At 63.0% G+C, this 19,565-nt stretch overlaps 2 protein-coding genes across 3 annotated transcripts in view; one reads left to right on the top strand and one right to left on the bottom strand.

Moving 5' to 3' along the window:
* The window catches only part of LZTR1 (leucine zipper like transcription regulator 1), a 34,570-nt gene extending 32,284 nt beyond the window's left edge, over positions 1 to 2,286 (top strand). For both annotated transcript variants that reach the window (XM_040616676.1, XM_040616677.1), the window contains one exon: positions 1,497 to 2,286. In XM_040616676.1, the coding sequence (XP_040472610.1) occupies positions 1,497 to 1,613 (117 nt within the window). In that variant the 3' untranslated portion in view covers positions 1,614 to 2,286. The remainder of the gene's footprint in view (positions 1 to 1,496) is intronic.
* A 2,166-nt stretch (positions 2,287 to 4,452) lies between these two features.
* Positions 4,453 to 12,185, bottom strand: LOC121098555 (arginyl aminopeptidase). The gene is made up of 11 exons (XM_040616678.1): positions 11,752 to 12,185; positions 11,504 to 11,644; positions 9,880 to 10,028; positions 9,162 to 9,278; positions 8,803 to 9,038; positions 8,070 to 8,183; positions 7,680 to 7,792; positions 6,648 to 6,756; positions 5,817 to 6,041; positions 5,112 to 5,254; positions 4,453 to 4,686 (listed from the first exon to the last, which is right to left on the bottom strand). The coding sequence occupies exons 1-11, from the start codon at positions 12,127 to 12,129 to the stop codon at positions 4,522 to 4,524; spliced, it is 1,890 nt and encodes a 629-aa protein (XP_040472612.1). The 5' UTR covers positions 12,130 to 12,185; the 3' UTR covers positions 4,453 to 4,521.
* Positions 12,186 to 19,565: the final 7,380 nt, after the last annotated feature.

Here is a 19,565-nt window from a genome sequence, read left to right as displayed (position 1 = left end):
TTTTATATTTAAACTGTTGACTGTTAGAACAGTTTCCATCAAAATGTGGCTGGAAAACTGTCAAGCAGATGTGAACGAAGAAATCTTAATTATGCAATGTTTTTCTTCGGTCTGAGAGGCTTCAGTGTGTGATTTTTGGCCCAGCACTGGGTGGCTCTATGTGTGGCTGGGCACGAATGCTTGCCATTCTCCCTCTCTGCGAGCCACAGGCTCTGAAGGGTGATTTGTTCTAGCTGTGCAAGCCTGGTGGGTCACCAGGGCTTAGGCAGGCTGGGTGTACGGCTGTTGGGATCTCCTGTTCTTCCAGCTTGATTCATGCTGATCTTGATTTGGACTGTTAAGTTTTCCCCGCAATAAGAACGTGAACTGAAGAGCTGTTCCCACAGGTTCACTTAGTTTGGACAACGTGTTTTTAGGCTCTTGTGTGTCAGTGTTGTGCAAAAGCCCTAATAAAACTGTTGTTCTGAAGTGTTTGAACTGACACCCTGCTCTGTTCTCTGCAGTGCGTGCCTCAGTGCAGGGGCAGGATTCCCAGCGCTGTTACGTGGCTCTCTCCCTCCCAGTCCTCACAGACCCGTATTTTGGGGCTATTATTTCAAGCATGTGTCCTGAGCTCTTTCTGAAAGCATACTCAGCCATTTCCTTCCTGGATTTCAAAAGATGCTCAGGACATTGTTATTCTTTATCACAGTCAAGCTTCTTAGAGTGAGGTGATAATCTTTTATTGGATCAGTTAACACAGGCTGGGTAAGGCTTTTAGGCAGAGGCTGCCTTCAAGGCTGGGCATGTGTGTTAATAAAGCTAGGAGGGAATATTGGCTCATTACTAGAGGTTGTGGAGAAGGAAGGAATGTGTGGAGCTCCTTTTTGATAACAGTTGAGCTTCTGAACAGTCTAAGAGCATAAAGTTCGTTGTAGGTTCCCAAATATCTGATGTGGTGAAGGTTTTTGTTGGCTAGTGCTCCGGTGACCCACTTTGACTGCAGGAGGCATGCCAGCAAAGCCACCGTGGACACTGAGCACGAGCTGTCCTTGGGAGCGTGCAGGGGTGGAGAGATCAGGTCCTAAGTCACGTTCTTAGTAGAAACAGACTTCAAAGTTCAGGGTTGTGCTGGTGCCCAGCTTTGCTTTTAGGAGAGTGCTTAGCTGGCATCCATTAGCAGTAGAGTTGTCAATATAAACAGTAATTACACTGCTTTCTCAGAGAGGCGGTGCTGGAGTCAGCATTTCTGCTCTTCTCCATCCCCATCCCCTCCGTGCAGCACTCGAAATCGGGTTACAGGCGCAGGAGGTCGTGCCTGGAGCCCCTGCAGGCCGTTCTCTGCAGCCCAGCTCCACCACTGCGATTTCAGGCAGTTTGCGCCCAGCCTTTGACTTGCCTGACCTGCCTGTTTCACGCAGGATGGCAGGGGTAAAATGGGGATACGTCAGCTATGATGGGGAGGGTTTTAATTTCTTTGTGTTTTTTTTTCTGTTCTGTTTTTCTTTTCCTTGAAGGTCTCCAAGTTGCCAAATCTCCGCTCCCTAAGTCAGCTGCTCCTCCTTGACATCATAGAGTCGTTAGCTAACCACATATCAGACAAGCAGTGTGCAGAGCTGGGCTCAGACATATGACACGCTTTGGTAATCAAACTTTTCATTTGCTCCTCCAAAAAAACTAGCACTTTACAGCTGATGCTTTTTTTACCATTCCATACTGAGCTGCTCAGAGCGTCTGCACAATATAGCAGGAGGCCCAGAGGAGCACGGACAGCTGACTTGCTCTGCCGTGGATTTGCTGGGTTTGTACCTTTGTGGAGAAGGGTTTGGTCTCTGTTACGCAAATGTAAAATTGAAACCATTACAGGAATGAATTTATTCTGTGTGGGTTTGGGAGTAACTTAAGTTCAGAATCAAGCCCATTATTACTTTTATACTGTAAAATAAAGCAGTCATGAGTAAGAGAGTCATTAATACTTTGAAACACAATATTTAAACAACTTCAGCTGACACAGCCGGGGGCTGTAGGGGGAAGTCAGTTACAACAAAACTGGAAACAGACTGTGGTGTTCGCAGTGAGGCTGATCACTGGACCAGAATGTAGTGACTTTTCAGAGACTCTTTGCGGTGTGGATTAAAAAGATACCCTTTTGCAGCTGCCTAGACTGGTGGACTGCAGGAAGTCCAGACCTGTGTTCTGCAGCAGGTCAGACTAGAAGATTACAGGAGTCCTTTCTGCCCATCAGATCCATTAATCCTGCCTCGCTAAGCCATTCTAAATCAATTTATTAATAAAGAGTTAACATCATCTCCTGGCATTTCATGATTGACTTGGCTTTCATTTTGGAAAAAATTAAGCAAAAAGATCTCTGAGCCTGATGAAGGTCACTTTGTTAAAAATAAGTGTGCTACATCTTGTTACTAATTTTATGCTGAAGTGTCTTCGTTAGTCGTTGCCTTTGCAGGGAAGTGGATAAAGGCAGAGTGCCCTTCCCAGCCAGTTCAGAAGCAGCTGCTGTTCCCTCCCGGTGGCAGCCCCGCAGCTCCCTGCCACGCTGGATGCTTCCCACACCGCAGAGGGGAGAGGAGCTTCACCTCTCCCTGGCTGCTGCACGGTGCAGCTTGGTTGGGGCGCGTTGGAGATCAGCTGGTGTCACGGTGGCAGAACAGCTCCCCAGCCCTGCCGGGAGCCACCAGCACAGCCCAGAGGGAGCGAGTGGCACAGAAGCTGGGAGCCAAACTCTTGTCCTGCCTTAAGCTGCACCAGCTCACAGAGGTGATGCAGAAGGCGGCGCTGACGTGGTACTGCTCTGCTTGGCTGTTTGGAATGGCAAGAGCTGGCTTGAGCAGGAGCTTGGAAGGTCCCTCCCGCCCCTGTGTTTCCACCTTTGCAGCCATGTTTAATTGGGGCCAGTAAGTGTCCCCAGTGTGGTGTGAGTTGTGAGCTCCTGCCTGTAGCGTGACATGCCCGTGCCTGCGTTGGTGTGCTGCGGTCTCTGTGCAGTGGAGAATGTGTCCTGTCAGTTGATCCAAGCAAAGTGCTTTAGGGACCACTGATCTGGCTGCCAGCTGATGGCTTGCTCAGGTGAGTCTGACCAGAGGTGGCAGATGCATCTGAGAGCCAAGGGCTCATTTTCACATGGAGGGATTATTTCCAGATGCCTCATAGGTAATGAAGTCTCTTATCAGGGGTTATCAGCCTGCATGTCCCCTGGGAACACAGATCATCTGCAAATGGAGAAAGGTTGTACACTACAACTTGTAAGAATACTGCAAGTTGTTTTCAGCCACGCTGACTCCACTAGAGGACACCCACCCATTTCCCAGACGTGCAGCCTTGTTCCCTCAGTAAGGAACAACGCGCTGATTCCACCCATGCCATAATCCTTTGGGTCTGTTTTCTCAAACTGTTCGGGGTTTGGATCTTAGTCCTGAGCCCATCTGGGAGGAGATGCGCAGCCTCCGCACCCCCCGAGCCGGGGCACTGCGGGCATCTTCACTTTGGAGGTGGGTTTGGCGTAGTCGTGGCTCTAGTGACCGGGGTGCTCAGTCAGCTGCATCCGTGGGATTTAGTCTGAAAAACCCGCGGGCCGTGGCACCGTTACGTCATCGTTGTGATTTGCCTCTGGGCCGCTGTTGTGCAGGGTGCTGGGATCGTGCGCTGCTCCGAGGGCAGCTGGGGACCTGCCCGGTGCCTGTGGCCAGAGCTGTGCCCCCGCAGCCGGGAGCGCGGCAGCCGCTCCCCCCACAGCTCGGAAGCGCCAGGGCTGCTGGGGGCAACGGGCCGACCGTCCTGTGGGGGCAGGTGGGCACCCGGCGCCACCAGCCCGGGTGTCTGGAGGGGTCTGGGGACGGGTGCGCTCATCGCGCCTCGGCGGGCCCCGCCAGCAGGTCCCCGGGGTTACTGGTGTTCGTGCAGCCTGGGGGCAGTTCTGTACAGCAATTCCGGGGAGTGTGCTCGTAGGGCCGCGTTCGGTGCGGAGTAAGTGACAGTGTGGCTGTCCGGCGCTGTCCTGCGGTCTCTGCCGCAGTAGGCTGTGCTGGCTCGTCAGAGCCCTGGAGTCGTGCTTTACTCGCACCACTGTCCCCACCGGGGTTTATGCTGCGGGGGAGGTAAGCGTGTGGCACCGTCACCCCCCGCGTCCCCCACCCCAGAGTGAGCCCCAGCGCGACGGGGGCAGACGTGTCGCCGTGTGAAGAGGGAAGAGCTGCGCTCCCCAACTTACCCTCTGCCTCCCGCAGCACCCAGGGGTGCTGAGGCTGCGTGGGACCTGTGAGTGTGGCAGGAGCCGGGCAGGATGGGTGCGGGTTGGGGCCGTGGGTGGGCCCAGCGCCAGGCCCCTTCGCCTGGGGGGACCGGCGAGGTCCCCTCCCGCCCCAGCCCCGTTCCCGTTCCCGGGCGGTGGGAGCAGGGAGTCGCGCTAAGGCTGCCCGTGGGTCACCGGGAATGGGAAAAGCACAACAAGAGACGTTAAAAATTCCCCATGTTTAATGAGGTGCGCAGCGAGGGAGCGCAGCCCGGCCGAGGGGAGCCCTGGCTGTGCTAAGCCTCTGCCCCCCCCAGCCCCAGGACCTTCCTGACGTAGTTCTGGACGTTGACGTGGAGCTGCGGGGCCGTAGCGGAGAAGGTCTCCATGGCCAGGGCCCGCGCCGCCTCCGAGCCGCCCCACATGGCGCGGTAGAGGGGCAGGGTGTACTTCTGCTTGCCCTGCAGTGATGGTCGGGGGGTTACACCCAGGGCCCCCCCCAGCCCCAGGCACAGCACCTCCAGCATCACCCTGCTGGGGGACAGGGTGAGCAATGCCACCGTGGGCAGCCCCCGGCACTGGGAGAGGGGAGCCCGTGACCCTGGAGGGGGAGGGGGCCCCGAGAAGCTCCTGAAGTCCCCACTGTCAGCACAGGCTGGGGGGGGAGGGCTTGATGATACTGGTGGGTGACAAACTGGCCACAAGTGCTCACAGCCCGGAGAGCCGGCCCTGTCCTGGGTGTCCCTGCCCAGGGCGGGGGGTGGGAACGGGCTGGTCTTTAAGGTCCCATCCAACCCAGACCGCTCGGTGGGGCTACCGAGAGAAGAACCAGCCCCCAGCCCTCCAGCACAGGAGGTCCTGTGCCCTGTACCCATCCCGAACCAACCTGGCTGTGGAGGAAGTCCTTGACCTTGCTGTACTCGGCCTCCAGGTTGTTCTTGAGAACGATCTGGCACCAGCGGAGCCGCAGCTCGGCGTTCTGGGCCTTGGAGATCTTTGGGTACGTTGCGCTCAGCCTTTCCACGTTGCCTGCAAGTTGGGGATGGTCACCATCCCCCAGGGGGCTCAGCCTCCAGCTCCCAGCCCCTGCGCCGGGGGGACCCTGCCAGCTCCTCCTGACTGCGCTGCAGCTCCTCGGGGGTCCTGCCCTCCTCCAGCCAGACCTGCGTCCCCCGACCCTGCCAGCACCCCCAGCTCTGGGCGCGCCTGGGGCCAGGCAGCCCCCCAGAACCTTGTGCCCAGCTCAGGGCGCCAGCACGAAGGGTGGGCAGGTCCCTCAGCAGAGTGCAAGGAATGAGGAGGTGACACGGGGAGGTGACAACCCGGATGAGCCAGCCTGGGGACAGTAGGGCTCCTTCCTGCCACTGCACATGTCCCCATGCGCCTGGGGACACGCTTCCCCCTGCTGCACTGATCAAGGCTTCCAAGACACCAGGATCCCCACTGCTGCACTGTGGTGGAGGTGGGCTGATGGCCACGCACCCGTGTGTCCCACCAACGTGCCCTCACATCCCCAGGCAGTGGGCTGGACCTGGACGCATCACCCTGCACCTCCTGCAGGCACCAGGGCCCCGGGCATCCTGGCCCTCACCTTCTGGCAGGGGGGATTTCTGCAGGACCTGATCCAAGAAGTAGACCAGCTGGTATGTCCTCCAGGCCATGATGTCCACAGCTTCGATCGCCTCCATGTCCAAGCCATCAGCAGCCCAAAGCTCTGCCAGCTCGTCCGCCGGCTTCATCAGCTGCTCCCCCGGCGAGAGGTCGGGCAGGTAGGGCGGCCAGCCCGGCGTGTTCAGCCAGCGGTCAAACTCGAAGCCTGCGGCAAGGAAAGGGGGGAAGAGCTGGGACTGGTTTTCTGAATCCACCAGGTGCTGCTGCCCATACATCCCACCGCCTCCTCCGAGGGTGTCCCCAGCGCCCCAGCTTGGGGATGGTGACAAGCAGAGACTAATGGGGTAAGGCCGTTGAGCCACCCTGGGCTCGGTGTGTGCTTGTGCAGCAACAGCCCTGCCACCAGCACGGAAAGCTCCTGCCAAGCCTGGATCTCCGCAGCCAGGCGGCACCAAGCCTGGGGCGCAGGCTCGGCCTGATCCCAGCACTCGCCAGCGGTTCCGCCGGCAAACATCAGAGACTCGCTGGGAAACGGCACCCGAGCGCAAAGCCTGGGCTGGATTTGTGCAGGGGAAAAAATCATCAGTCTGAGCAGGTGAGCACCCAAGCCCAGGTTAGTGCCTGATGCTGGGCCAGCCGGTGCTGAGCTCCTGCTGCTGTAGCCGAGGCGAGCGGTGCTGGCAGCGTCTCCAGGAAAATGCACAAACCAGCAGGCGCTGGGTCTGCGGGGACGGGGACTGCACCGGTGCCCATGGGCATCTGGTTTGCAAAGCGACACCCTGTGCCCCGGCCAGGAAGGCGCCGCGCTGACCTGGGATGGAGTCCACGCCTTTCTCCTTCAGCTCCGGGAAATACTCCAGGAAGAAACCCAGGGCATCATCGGATGTGATGCTCTGGAACTTGAACCGGTTCACATAGGCCTGCAGGGACGGCCAGGGCGTGTTGACACGTGCCCACCCCGGCAGTGCTGCCCGGCCCTCCCCATGCTCCATCTCACAGGATGCTGCTGAGCCCCACCAGCCCCCTGCATCCCCTGGACACCTCTGAGTGCTGCCAGCACTGGCCGAGCTCTGTGTCCTGCTTTCAGCTGGGATACAGCAAATTCTCTTCGGTATCCAGTGCGGTGCCGTGTTTTGGGGTTGGTGTGAGAGCAACGTTGGTAACTCACTGATGTTTTTAGTTGTTGCTAAGTAATCTTTATATTCACCCAGAGACTTTTCCATTTCTCAGGCCCTGCCAGCGGGAAGGCTGGTGGGGCAGAAGAAACTGAGAGGGGCCACAGCCAGGACAGCTGCCCCGAAGTAGCCAGAGGGATGTTCCATACCCCAGGACATCACACTGGGCGTATGAACTGGAGGGAGTTGGCCGGGGCCAGCGGATCACTGGCCATCGGTCAGCAGAGGGTGAGCAACTGTACTGTGCATCACTTTGTTTCTGTTCTCCCTTCTCTTCAGATTTTGTTCCTCTCCCCTTTTCCCTCCTTTTCATTATAATGGTTTAACTACTATAATTATTATTATTATATATGTGTTATTATTAGTAGTAGTGGTATTGGGTTTATTTTATTACAACTATTAAATTGTTCTTATCTCAATCCTTGAGTTTTACATTCCTTCCTGATTCTCCTCCCCCTCCCTCGGGGTAGGGGGGTGACAAGCAGCTGCACGGTACTCAGTTACCAGCTGGGGTTAAACCATGACACTGCCCTCATCTCGTTCCCCCCAGGAACCTATTTCCCATCTCTTCCTCTCCTGAGCCACCCTGCTCAGCCCGTCCTTCCCAGGGTCCCTGCGCTCCAGCCCCCCACCGCAGGCACCTGCACCCCACAGCTCCTCGCACCCACCTGGAGGAAGGCGTCAAACTTGCTCTGGTCCCCCACGAGATGGGCCAAGTAGCTCACGAAGCAGTACCCCTTCTCGTAGGGCGTTTCGTTGTACGTGTCATCTGGATTGACACCTAGAAAAAGGGAAAACCCTCAGGAATTGGCTGTGCATCTGCAAAACAAACCAGCTCCCATGTGTGCCCAGATTTCCGCTTTCCGTGCCAGCTGCAAGCCTGTCGCATCCCTCCTGGAGCCATCGCCTCGCTCGGGTCCCACCACCAGTGCCAGTTTTATTGCAAGCCGTGAAACACCTCAGTGGCAGGGCTTCCTCCCCCCAGCACCACACCTCACCCCCCCCCCCCCCCCGCTCCCCCCCAGCCGGCTGCGGGAGGACAGGGACACCCCGCGGACCTGGCTCGATGACCACCCGCAGCTTGTTGAGCGGATGGTCCTCCCCGGTGCTGTCCATGTGCTGGCGCAGGAGGGCCCTTCCCGTCGCAGCCTCCAGGCAGGTGTACGCCAGACCTGGGCAGAGACAACCAGGAGGCATTCAGAGACCCCCAGCAGACCCCTGCACGCCTCGGGCACACTGATGCGCTGCAGGAGGGAAACAGCATTAGTGTATGAGCTGGGAGAGGAGAAAACCGATAACCAAGGCATTGGGGTGGTAGAAGTGCAAAGAGGCACGAGAACCCAGCTCTCAGCAGGAGGTTTTTAGAGCCATTTAAGTTTATCTGACGACAGGAACCGATGCCGGGAGTGCCGGAGCTGCTGGATGCGCCTGCGTGTCCAGGGGGAGCTCAGGGCAGCTGGTATCAGCTCCACCAGGGAGCTGCGGGAGCAAGAGGAGGGTGAGGGTGAGGGTGGGTGGGCAGGATCGCAGCGCCCACGGCCCTGGCAGGGCTGCAGGGGCCCCTTCCACGTCAGAGCACAGGGGGGCTGCTGCTGACACCAAACCCTGGGGTGTCGCAGGCTGCTGCTCTTCCCCTCTTCCGAGGTGCAGCACAGGCTCCGTCCCTGCAAGCAGCGCGCGGAGGGACGCGCTGAGCTGCAGCACGTGGAGCCCGGGCCCACGCGGGTCCCGCTGCGACAGCACGGCTGCACGCGGGGACTCGGCAGCCCGCAGCCAGGCAAGGCCACGCACCGTAGACCTCGGTGGAAATGCGCCGCTGGGCGTACATGGTGAAGCCCTCATTGAGCCAAAACTCGCCCCAGGTGGCGTTGGTGACCAAGTTGCCAAACCAGCTGTGGGAGATCTCGTGGATGATGACGTCCGCCAAGGAGCGGTCCCCGGCCAGCAGGCAGGGTGTCACAAAGGTGAGGCAGGGATTCTCCATCCCGCCGAAGGGGAAGGAGGGCGGCATGAACAGCACGTCGTACCTGCCGGGGAAGCGCAGACACTTGGGTCAGAGCCACCTCCTGCCCCGGATGCGACTGGGGACGGGGGGGGGGCTCCCTCCCCAGCCCTGGAGAACCAGGTCCGCCAGGGCCAGGAGGCCATACCTGCCCCACACATAAGGCCCAAAGAGCTTCTCCCCAACTGCCAGGAACTCCTCAATCACCCCGTTGTACTCCGTCTTCGCAGCCTCGATCAGGCAGGGCTCGGCCCAGACACGGCTCCTGGCCGAGTGGCAAAAGAGGAACTTTTAACCGTGAGCAGACTTTCACCCCATTGCTCCGCCAGACAAAACCTGCACACGTTTATCCTGCACACACAGCAAAATAAAAGCCTGCTGATAAAGGAAGCTGATGAGGCTGACAGTGCAAACTGCTGTAATTTCTTCCCTTGTCCAAATGTCAAAGGGCTTTTATATGGCTGCTGTGACAGCTGGGAGCCCAAGCACACCAGCGGCCTCGGGAAGGGACGCGGGACCCTCCATGAATGGGGACCCGCTGCTTTCATTCACGTGCACGGGGGTAAAACAAGCAGAGCCAGGGACCTAGCGAGGGGGCGAGGGGACCATGGAGGCTGCTCCTCTCTCAAGAGCGAGAGCCCCCACCCCGCGGGGCCCGCAGCCTGACGAGCAGCGCCACGCGCACAGCAGGCACAGGACCGGCCAGGTCCCGCCTACGGCAGCATCCCTGCACTGCCTGCTCGCCAGAGACCGCGGAGCAGGGAGAGGCAGCAGGTAGCTGTCACAGGGCTGCACAGCACCAGAACTTCACCGTGTGGCTCCCACAGCCAGGCCTTAACGCCCAGGTCTCCTCCAGAGCCACTTACCTTGGGCCAACTTCAGCAGACACGATGTCCCCGACAGCCAGAGCGATCAGGTAGGAGGGGATCGGATGGGACATCTTGAAGACGAAGGTGTTATCCTCCTGCTTCTCCCAGCTTGTGGCACTCATCACAGCCGTGAAACCCTCGGGGACCTGGACACATAGATAAAAACATCTGTTAGACCCACACCGTATGGAGCGGGACATCAGTTAACCCGGCCAGGGACGCCGCAATGTCTGATGGTGAACAAGTCCCCGCGCGCTGAAGGTGGCCAGGTCCATGGGCACTGCAGGTTTTGGGGCGCAGAGCAGTAATGCCCCAAGCTCCAGCTCGGGGTCACAGCCACATCCCTGTGACAGCGTCACTCAGCACTTGGGCTCAGACATCAGCTGGGTGCCACACCGGGACAGCCGGAGCTGCGCGCGAGATAAACGCTGGAGTCACAGGTGCTGGAAGGGCAGAGGACGCAGGCCCTTCAGACGCTGCCTCTCCTCCCGTTTCTTACACAACTCGTTTTTCCCATTCTCAATCCAAAGTAGAACCTGCAGCCGACCCAGTGGCCGGGGCCGAGCCCTGGGAGGCTGATCCAGTCTCTCCTCTTCCGAACACGGGGCAAGCCCCTGCGGTGCCGTGGGGAGGACGGGTCTCTCGGCACAGAGCATCACTCCGGGGCTGTACAACAGCCGAGCCCCGTGCTCGCCCTTTGGCGAGGGCACTGTGCCGAAACTTTGAAGGGTGGAAGTCGGAGCAAGAGGCAAAATAAACAGATACATTCCGGCCTCACCCGCTGATGCCACTACGTGCCATCGGCACTGGCTTGGTGTCACAGCGATATGCAGCTTCCCTCGCCCGTGGCCAGCCAGCACGCTGGGGCAGCCCAGTGCCGGTGCCGCCGCATGCCTGCCTGCACACACGCAAGAGGAAATCTGGATTATTTATCCCGTTTCTGTACAAAATCTGGGGACCAGCGGCTGTTTCTTCCATCCTGGAAGCTCATCAGCCCCGGCACCACCGCCAGGACCCAGCACAGCCCAGTGTCACCCACACCCACCGGCTGTGTCCCCCCAGACTCAGCTCGTCCCAGTTGCCCTCCTGCTGATACACACACCAAGAGCATCTCGCTGCCCTCAGCCGCCACGGGGCAAACCCGGGGTTTTCTCCGGTAACTGGAGGAATTACTCAGAGAAACGCAGCAGCAGGAGCGGAGCGGGGGGGTTCACACGATGCGCTGATCCCGACAGTTAGCCAGTATTTTGGCCGCAAGCACCGAGTATTTCGGCCACCTCCCACTGGGAGAGAAGAGCCTTCAGCGGTGCCGGCACGTGCTCCGGGCTCACAAGCCAGCGCGGGGCTGGGGAGCAGCCAGGGCCACCGTGGCGGGCTGCTGGCACCCGTCTGGGGGCGAACGTACAAACCGGAGCACAAATTAATTATTTCTGGGCGCCTTCGCTGCCGGGGGCCCGTGGTGGAGGATTTGAGGTGAGCATGACGAGGATCGCCTCCGACGCGCTGGTGTCGTGGGCCCGGGTGGCATCACTGCCGCGATGCCCAATGTTTTGGGACACCCTGGGAGGGACCCGGTGGGTTTCGCCGCCGCTGGGCGGGGGGGGCCGGGGGCACCGCTTACCTTCACGGTGGCCGAGTAGGTGCATTTGACGGCGGGGGTGTCGAAGCCGGGGAAGAAGGACCTGTTGAGGACGGCCTGGCCCTGCGTGTACATGAAGGGCTTCCGCCTGCCCGCCGTCTGCTCGGGGGCCAGCCAGCACACCTGCGGGGGGGGGGGGGGGGCGGTCAGGCGGCCGCCCCCCGCGCCTGGCGGAGCCGCGAGGGGGCTCCTCCCGGGGGAGGGTGGGTGCGACCCCCCGCCTCGCTCACCCCGGGCCCCCCGCCCGCCTCGTATTCGATCTGGAGGGCGACGCGCTGCCCGGCGGGGGGGGCGCTCGGCAGGGCGACGTGCAGGGCGCTGCCGTAGCTGGCGAAGGGGCGGCTCTCCACCGGCACCGGCTGCGGGCCGCGGCCCGGGGGGGCGCCGGGGGGCGGCAGGAGCACGGCGCGGCGCACGGCCAAGCTGGGGTGCGCGTCCAGCCGCAGCGGCCCCGGCCCCGCGCCCCCGGCCCGCGGCTCCAGCTCCAGCCGCGCCGCCCCCCGCAGCCGCCCCGCGCCCCCCGCCCCGAAGGCCACGTGCAGGTCCAGGTGCAGGTGCCGCAGCGCCCAGAGCGCCGCGCTGCTGGCCGAGCCCGCGTCCGCCGCCATGCCGGGCCGGGCCGGGCCGAGCCGGGCTGCGCCGGGCCGAGCGGTGCCGGGCTGAGCCGGGCTGAGCTGCGCCGGGCCGGGCTGTTCCGCGCCGGGCCGGGCTGAGCCGAGCCGCGCCGGGCCGTTCCGCGCCGGGCCAGGCCGGGCCGCGCTGTGCCGGAAGGGGCAGGCCGGGGCCGGGGCCGGGACCGGGCACAGGCACAGGGCGGGGCGAGGGGCGGTGGCGGGCGGGCCCCGGGGCGGGATCCCTGGGGCGGGGGGGGTCCCTGGGGAAGCCCAGCGGGGTCCCTGGGAGGGTCCACGCCGAGATCCATAGGGAGGGGATCCGCGGGTGGGTCTATAAGGGGTCCGGAGAGAGATCCGTGATGGGGGTCCACGGAGAGGGATCCGTCGGAGGAATCCACGGGCCGGGGGGGGTCCGAGGGCTCCGGGGCGCCCTCGGCTCCGGCTTCGCCCCCGTCTCCGGGCGCCGCGCCGGGGCGGCAGCGGGGGGGCTGAAGGCGGGCGGGGCCGGCCCGCGGGGAGCGGGGGGCAGGGGCGGGCACCCCCGGGCGGCGGGGCCGGGCAGGGGCCTGCGCGACTCCTCCCCGGGGCGGCCCGGCCCTGCGCGGGGTCCCGCGGCCGCTCTGCCGGGCTGACACCGGCGGCGGCACCGGGCGCTGCCCGCGGCGGGGCGGGACGGGACGGGACGGGACGGGGCGCAGCGAGCGGTGAGTGCCGCGCCGGCCGCCTGGCTCTGCCCCGGGGGCACGTCGGGGGGGACGCCCCGAGGGGGAACGGGGAGACACGGGGGGGGGGGGGGCACCCCGCCGGGGACATGGGGTGATGGAGGGCACCCCGGTGGGGACCGGGGAGACACGGGGGGCAACCTGCTGGGGACGGCAGATGACGGGGGGCACCCCCGTGGGGACCGAGGTGATGGGGTCACCCTGAGGGGACCAGCGGTGACACGGGGGATGCCCTGGCGGGGACTGGGGTGACAGGCAGCGGCTCTGGGGGCTGTCGCTGCCTGACACTGGCGGCAGCCCCCCGCGTCCCCTCCCCTGTGCCCCCCAATGTCCCCACCTCTCCACCGGGGCCCCGTTTCAGCAGTGGGAGCCCCAGCACGGGCAGCCCCAAGAGCAGCCTGGCCCGGCCAGTTCCCGTGTCCCAGAGCCCCTCATGTCCCCCAGACACCCCCGGTCCCGGCCCCGGCAGAGGGGGTCTGTGGGGAGCCGCTGCGGCGCTGGGGCCGGTGCCGGTGCTGCCTGCCGCTGCCTTCCCTCCCCGAACCGGCCCCGGCGAGGACCGCAGCGCCAGCGAAGGGCAATGGGGGAAACTGAGGCAGGGGGCTGCCCGGAGGGGTGGCGGCTCTCCGGAGAGCTGGCCTGTGCTGCTGCCCCACATCTCCTCTCTGCAGGCAGCACGGGTTGGTGCCAGCAGCTTGTGGTGTCTGCCCTCATTTGGGGTACGGGAAGGTGCTCCCTGGATGGTGCCCAGGGCCGTGCAGCTCCAGATGTTCCATGTCCCCATGCTGGCGCGGGGTCAGCAAGGAGGGCAGTGGAGACTTGGGCTTTTCTGAAGTGCTGGTTTCACCAGTAGTGAAGGGGCTTGGGAGCCCGATGGCTTCTCCCTGCTGGGTGCTCGGCCACCCTAGGGGTGCTCCACCACCCCGGAGATGTTCGGCCACCCCGAAGAACATCCGCAGGCCCCGTGTGGGATGGCTCCCGTGGAGCCGGTGGTGTCACAGCCCGGCTTTGCTCGGCTCTGCAGCCAAACTGGGATGGCACAAGGGGAAATCTTAGAGGTGACTTCAGCACGGGCTGTGTCCCCCACGGGACATTAACGTGCCGTCACCTCGTGGGAGGGCAGCAGTGAAGACCTGCAGTGTGCATGTGCCGGGGCTTCTGTTTCCCTGGGTTTCACCTAGGAAAAAAACAACTGGGAGGAAAGCCAGAGAGCCTGGGTGTGCCGGGCTGCCGGTGCCACGGTGGTCCTGCTGGTGCCACGGCTGGCCCACGGCGGTGAGCACGTGTCCCCCATGCCAGCAGGGTTTGCCCACAGTCGCTGGGGTGCTGCCTCTGCTCCCCAGGGCTTTGCCGTAACTGCTCGTGCCGTCATTCCTGGTGCCAGCAAATGTCCAGGTGCTCCCAGGGGGGTCACAGGGATGGGGGGAGCCCCCTGCACCCCGTGACAGGATGTGTTGGTGTCTGTGTTGTTGCAAGGTGGGGTTAGACCCCCCCCAGTTTTGCAGCCAGGGAAGCTGAGTCAGGAAATCCCGGCTGGCCTGGCCGGATCCTGGCTGAGTCATTTCTCAGGCGCTGAGTAACTGCCCGTGCGGTGCTGGGGGGGTGCAGGGCTGCCCGCGGCCTCTCTGGTGGGCAGGAGCTGCCTGCACATGGCCCGTCCGCTCCCCATGGCCCTGGCCTCATCCAGCTCACAGCCCGCGCCACCTCAGCGCCCTCCTCGCCCTGCGCCTCAGCTCCCCCCACAGTGGCTTCCCGGGACCAGATGGGGCAAAATGCTCCTGGGCCATGGGCATGGGCTGGATCCAGCCCCACCACGTGTCCTGGGCACGGAACCGGCTCCTGGGGGGCCAGGGCAGGTCTGAACCGGGGGAAATGTGGTGGGATGGGGAGTGTGGGGCTGGGTGAGCCCTGGTGTTTGCTGGGAGGGGAAGGACGTCCCTGGGGCAGGATTTGGTCCCTGGGGCAGGATTTGGTCCCTGGGGCAGGATTTGGTCCCTGGGGCAGGATTTGGGCTGCCCGCTTCTGCCGAGGGGATCTCCAGGCTGAGTCTTGGTGTGTGGGGAGGGGGATGGGGATGACGTCTGGGGTGGGATGGGAATGGGGACAGGGCTGGGGCTGGCAGGGGCTGGGGCAGGGCTCGGGGTGCAGGCAGGGGTTCTGGGGGGCGATGAGACCAGCCTCGCTGGCGGCAGGTTATAAATAACCCGCGAGACACGAGGTGTTTTCCTGCCCCTCCCCGGCCCGCTGCAGCCCCACGGACAGGAAAAAGGTGTTTCCTGCTGCGGCCGGGAGCGGGGCCGGGGGGGCGCAGGGGTACGGGGGGGCAGGCGGCCCCCCCGGGCTGCTGCTTGGGGGGCAGCCGCTGAGCCGGGGGCTGGTGGGGCCCCTGTCCCCGCTGGGGCTGCTGCAGCCCCCGGGCCCCAGCCCAGCTGCAGGACCCCTGGGCTGAGCCACCCACCAGCCACGTCCCTTCTTCCCGGCTGGACCAGGATCCGTGTGGAGCTGGGAGAGCTGGAGCTGGTGCTGTGGGGAGGAGGGTGCCCCGCCATGCCTGTGGCCCTCGCAGAACCACTCTTGCTCGCTGACCCACGGGGTGTCCCCTCACCTGCGCTCCCTCCCCCGGGAGGTCTCACACGCTCCAGCACCAGCTAAGTGACCAGGGGACACCAACATGGGATGGGGACACCAGCCTGGGATGGGAGCACTCAGCATCCGTTCCCACCACCGTGGTGACCCCCCTTCACCATGCTGCTGGCAAATGGGTGACAGTCCCCTGTCACCTGGCTGGGTTGTCCCTTGGGTGGCAGCTGGGGACAGCACCCCCTGTCCCTCCTGCAGGGGGGAGACCAGGCAGTGCCAGGGATGGGTCCCCAGGGATGGGGCAGCTGGGACCATGCTGGCTCTGCCTGCCACCGGTGTGTCCCCAGGGAAACCCCAGCTCCTGTCACCAGCCTGTCCCTGCTGGGCAGGGTCAGTCCCCAGGCCGTAGCCAAGCCCAGAGCAGTGCCAGCCTCAGCAACACTCTGGGGAGCTGGGACCTGTCAGTCAGTGGCTGCAGGTGGTGACAAGGACGATGGGAGCACATGGGGAAACTGAGGCACGGGCTGCAGGAAAGTGGCAAACTGCCAGCACCTGTGGGTCCTCCTCAAACCCTTCCAGGTGACAGATCAACCAGCAACTGGTCCCAGCTGGCTCCAGCATTTTTGCATTTGCCTCCACCCCAGCCCTGCTCGTTAACAAGTGAGCTCTAACAAGCTTTGCCTGGCCGTGCTGCAGGGTCTGCGTGGTGTTATGGTCATTGGGCACAGCTGCTGGATTAACTGCCTGGATTAAAAGGTGTTCAGGGGAGGGGGAGGGGGGGGGGGCTGGAGGAGCCCCCAGCACTTGGCACCCACTGCCACTGGAAGTGACAATAATTGGAGAAAGCAGGATTTTCATTATCCAGGGGGAGAGGTCCTGGCTGAGTGGCGCAGAGCAGGTTTGGAGCTTTGCTCTGTCCCAGAGTGCTGGTGGGGATGGGAGGGGCAGCAGCTGGGGTGAAGCCACTTCTGGCTTAGGGACTTGGCATCCTGGCACCCTCTCACTGCCAGGATGTGGGAACTGGGCTCCGGAGGTCTCAGCTGTGCTGCAGGGAACAGGTTTGGGTGGGAGCCAGCGCCCGAGTTAAAGCCTCCCAGTATTTGCCTGGGTTCCCCCACTCTCACGGAGGAGCGGAGTGGGGAGCTGGAGGAACTGGGTTGTGCTCATCCCCCCATCCTCTTCCTCAGATCCCACTGGACATGGCCGCTGGGCCCATGCGGATGTGGCCAGGCAGCATCACCGCCAGCAGCGCAAACTCCCCCTGCTCAGGGCTGGGTGATAAGTCACGGCTTCTCCTTCGCCCCTTCCCCCTCTGGTCCCCTGCCCCTTGCTCCAATGGGCTCTGTGCCCTCCCCCACTGCTGGCCCCTGGGGAGTTGGCTCCCCACGGGGGTGTCCATCTCAAGGGACACACACCGCAGGGTGGGCGAGAGGGAAGACAGGAGTGCTGCCATCCTCACATGGACTACTCGCTGTGGGCAGGCGGGATGTTCAAGAGGTGCTCCAGGCATGCTTGAGGGATGCTCGGGCTGTTCAAGGGGTGCTGGGGTTCCCCTCCAGGAAAGCCAGGCATCCTCTGGGAGTGATGGACCCACTGTGGCTCCATTAGCCGCATCCCTTGGAGGCAGGAGGTTGATTTTCAGGTGTAAGAGAGTGGTGGGACCAGAGCTGCTGCCTGTTCTGGGGCGCTTGGGGGGTGGCATTGCCAGCCCCCGAGTGGCAGTCCTCAGCTCTTTGGGGATGTTAGCATCAGGGACACACTTAGCGTTGTTCCAATAAACGTCAGGGGGATGTGGCTTCCCCTGGGCTGCCGGTCACTGAGTCTGGTACTGGTGGCAGGGGGGCAGCCTGCCTGCTTGTGCTTGGAGCAGAGGCCGCTGCAACCCCCAAGACCCAAACAGGGAGGTATTTGCCAGCAGCCACTGAGGATTTGCAGCTCACTGGAAAATCCACTCATCCCATTAAGGGCTCCCTGTGGTGTTCGCTTTCCACTGTAAATACCTGGTTGTCCCAAGGGAAACTCCCTTGGGGTGCCACTGGGCGTCTGGGGCTTTCGGGGCAAACGTTGCCAGGAAGAGTCCTGGCTGCAAGAGCAGCGGATTGATTTATTATATGAGGGATAATCAGGCTGAGGGGAGATTTGTCCCACTTGCCCAGGTAAGGCCAGACCGGGGAGTTTTGCTTGTAGTGGGAATGGTCTGTACCAGGGGGATTCAGCTGGGAATTGGAGGCTTTCCCTCACCTCATCACCCGAAGCAGACTGGGCACCTAAAAACGCCCCAGCTTGAGCTCGACTGCTTTGCAGGGGGGATGTGGTGATGGCACATCCCCACCCCAGGCACTGTCTCTGCTCTTGGGGTTAAAGCTCCCGCTTTGGGCAATGTTTATGGCCAGCTCTTTGCTGTGTCCCCAGTGTTACCCACCCCACACTCCCTGCAGCATTTTCTAAATCCTTAACCTGTTTTTTGGGGGAAAAAATACTTTTTTGGGTAGCCTGAAGGCCCTGCTCAACCCACTGTGGGCTTGGAGAGCCAAGTGCTGGGAGGAGCAGACAGGCAGTGAGGGTCTGGGGATGCCGGGGGGGGGGGGGGGGGGGAGTGCATGTGCCGGGATGGGGGAAGACAAGCCCAGCCCCCCCCTCCCCCGACCATCCCACACGTACTCGACAGCATCTGCTGAGTTAATGCATTTTGCAGCCCCGCTGTGCAGCTGCCTCTCTCCACCACCCTGTCAGCAAAGCCAAAACATGTCGAGGGCTTCCAGGTTTCAAGGGTTGAGGACCAGGGGGGCTGTTTCCGCATGGCAGCAGCAGAGGCGAATGCAGACGCTGCGACATCTGCTCTTGCTTAAAAGTCCCGGGAGCAAAGGGCCAGGTCCGTGATGCAGCAGGAACACGGGGCTAAATACGTGATGCAATTGGCTTCGCAGAGTTTTGGCCCGGGCAGAAGTTCATCTGAATGTCACCCATCTGAGCGCCTGCACCTGGGCTGCGGGATGGCCAAGGGCTTGCTCTGGCCGGGACATGCTGCTGTGGGATCCATGGCCCCGTGGTGATGCTGAGGTTCTGGGGAGATTTGGGGGAGGTTTTGAAGCCCTCGGGAGGTGCAATGGGAGATGTTGCTTTTTGGCTGTGGTGCTGGATGCTGGAGCGGCCCTGGGCTCTGTGGTGTCCGGTGGCTCCAGCGGTGTGCTGGGACGAGTTGGCCACAGGGCTGCTGACAGCTTCATGGCTTTTCTTGCTGGACGGCACGGGGGAGCGGGGAGGCCAGGTGGAGTGGGAGACCCCCAAGCACAACCCAAAGCCTCCTCCCAGGTGGACCTTGGCCGTGGGGGCATCGGGAGAAGGTTCAGGGGGGTGTCACCTCGTGGAGGGGCAGCCCTATCTTGGTCCCCAAGGGTGCTGGGGACGCTGGGGGATGGCAGGCAGCACTTCTGGGGGGACAGATGGCACCAGGCTTCAGACAGATGGTACCTGCCCCCAGCAGGCAGCTGCAGGACGGAGGGGCTATGGTGGGTCCCTGGGGACTCTCTCTGCTGGCCCCAGGCGGGTGGTGGTGACCCAAAGGGGACAGGCTCTCCCTGGCCATGGGCAAGGTGGCGCTGCCGGCACTGGGGGCACGGACTGTCGTAGGCGGTACCGGCCGGGGATGGCGGCACTGGTACGGGAAGGCGGCACCGGCTCCGAGGGGGCACCGCCCGGGGTGGGTGACAGGGGCCGCGGGGTGACAGCGGGCGGGGGGCGGTGCCGGGCTGGGGGGTAACCCGGGGTGTGTGTGTGTGACAGGGCCGGAGGGTGACCCCGCGGGAGGAGTGACAGCGGGCGGGGGGCTTGGGCGGCTCCGGGGGGTGACCCCGGGGAGTGACAGCGGGTGGGGGGTGGTGCCTGCCCTTGGAGGGGTGACAGGGCCGGGGGTGACCCCGGGGGGGTGACAGCGGGCGGGGGGCAGTGGCGGCTCCGGGGGGGGCCGGGCGGTGACCCCGGGGGGTGACAGCGGGCGGGGGGCAGTGGCGGCTCCGGGGGGGGCGGGCGGTGACCCCGGGGGTGACAGCGGGCGGGGGGCAGTGGCGGCTCCGGGGGGGCCGGGCGGTGACCCCGGGGGTGACAGCGGGCGGGGGGCGGTGGCGGCTC

This window comes from Falco naumanni, chromosome 17 (assembly GCF_017639655.2).
Source record: "Falco naumanni isolate bFalNau1 chromosome 17, bFalNau1.pat, whole genome shotgun sequence".
In the NCBI taxonomy this organism is placed as follows: domain Eukaryota; kingdom Metazoa; phylum Chordata; class Aves; order Falconiformes; family Falconidae; genus Falco; species Falco naumanni.
This window is presented reverse-complemented; position numbering and strand designations above follow the sequence as displayed.

Coding starts and splice junctions, on each gene's coding strand:
- LOC121098555 (XM_040616678.1), bottom strand. CDS start 12,129: ATGGCGGCGGACGCGGGCTCGGCCAGCAGCGCGGCGCTCTGGGCGCTG. Junction 9,279..9,879: donor TCTGCTGAAGTTGGCCCAAG/GTAAGTGGCTCT, acceptor CCACTCGGCCAG/GAGCCGTGTCTGGGCCGAGC. Junction 7,793..8,069: donor GCGGGTGGTCATCGAGCCAG/GTCCGCGGGGTG, acceptor CCCTTTTTCTAG/GTGTCAATCCAGATGACACG.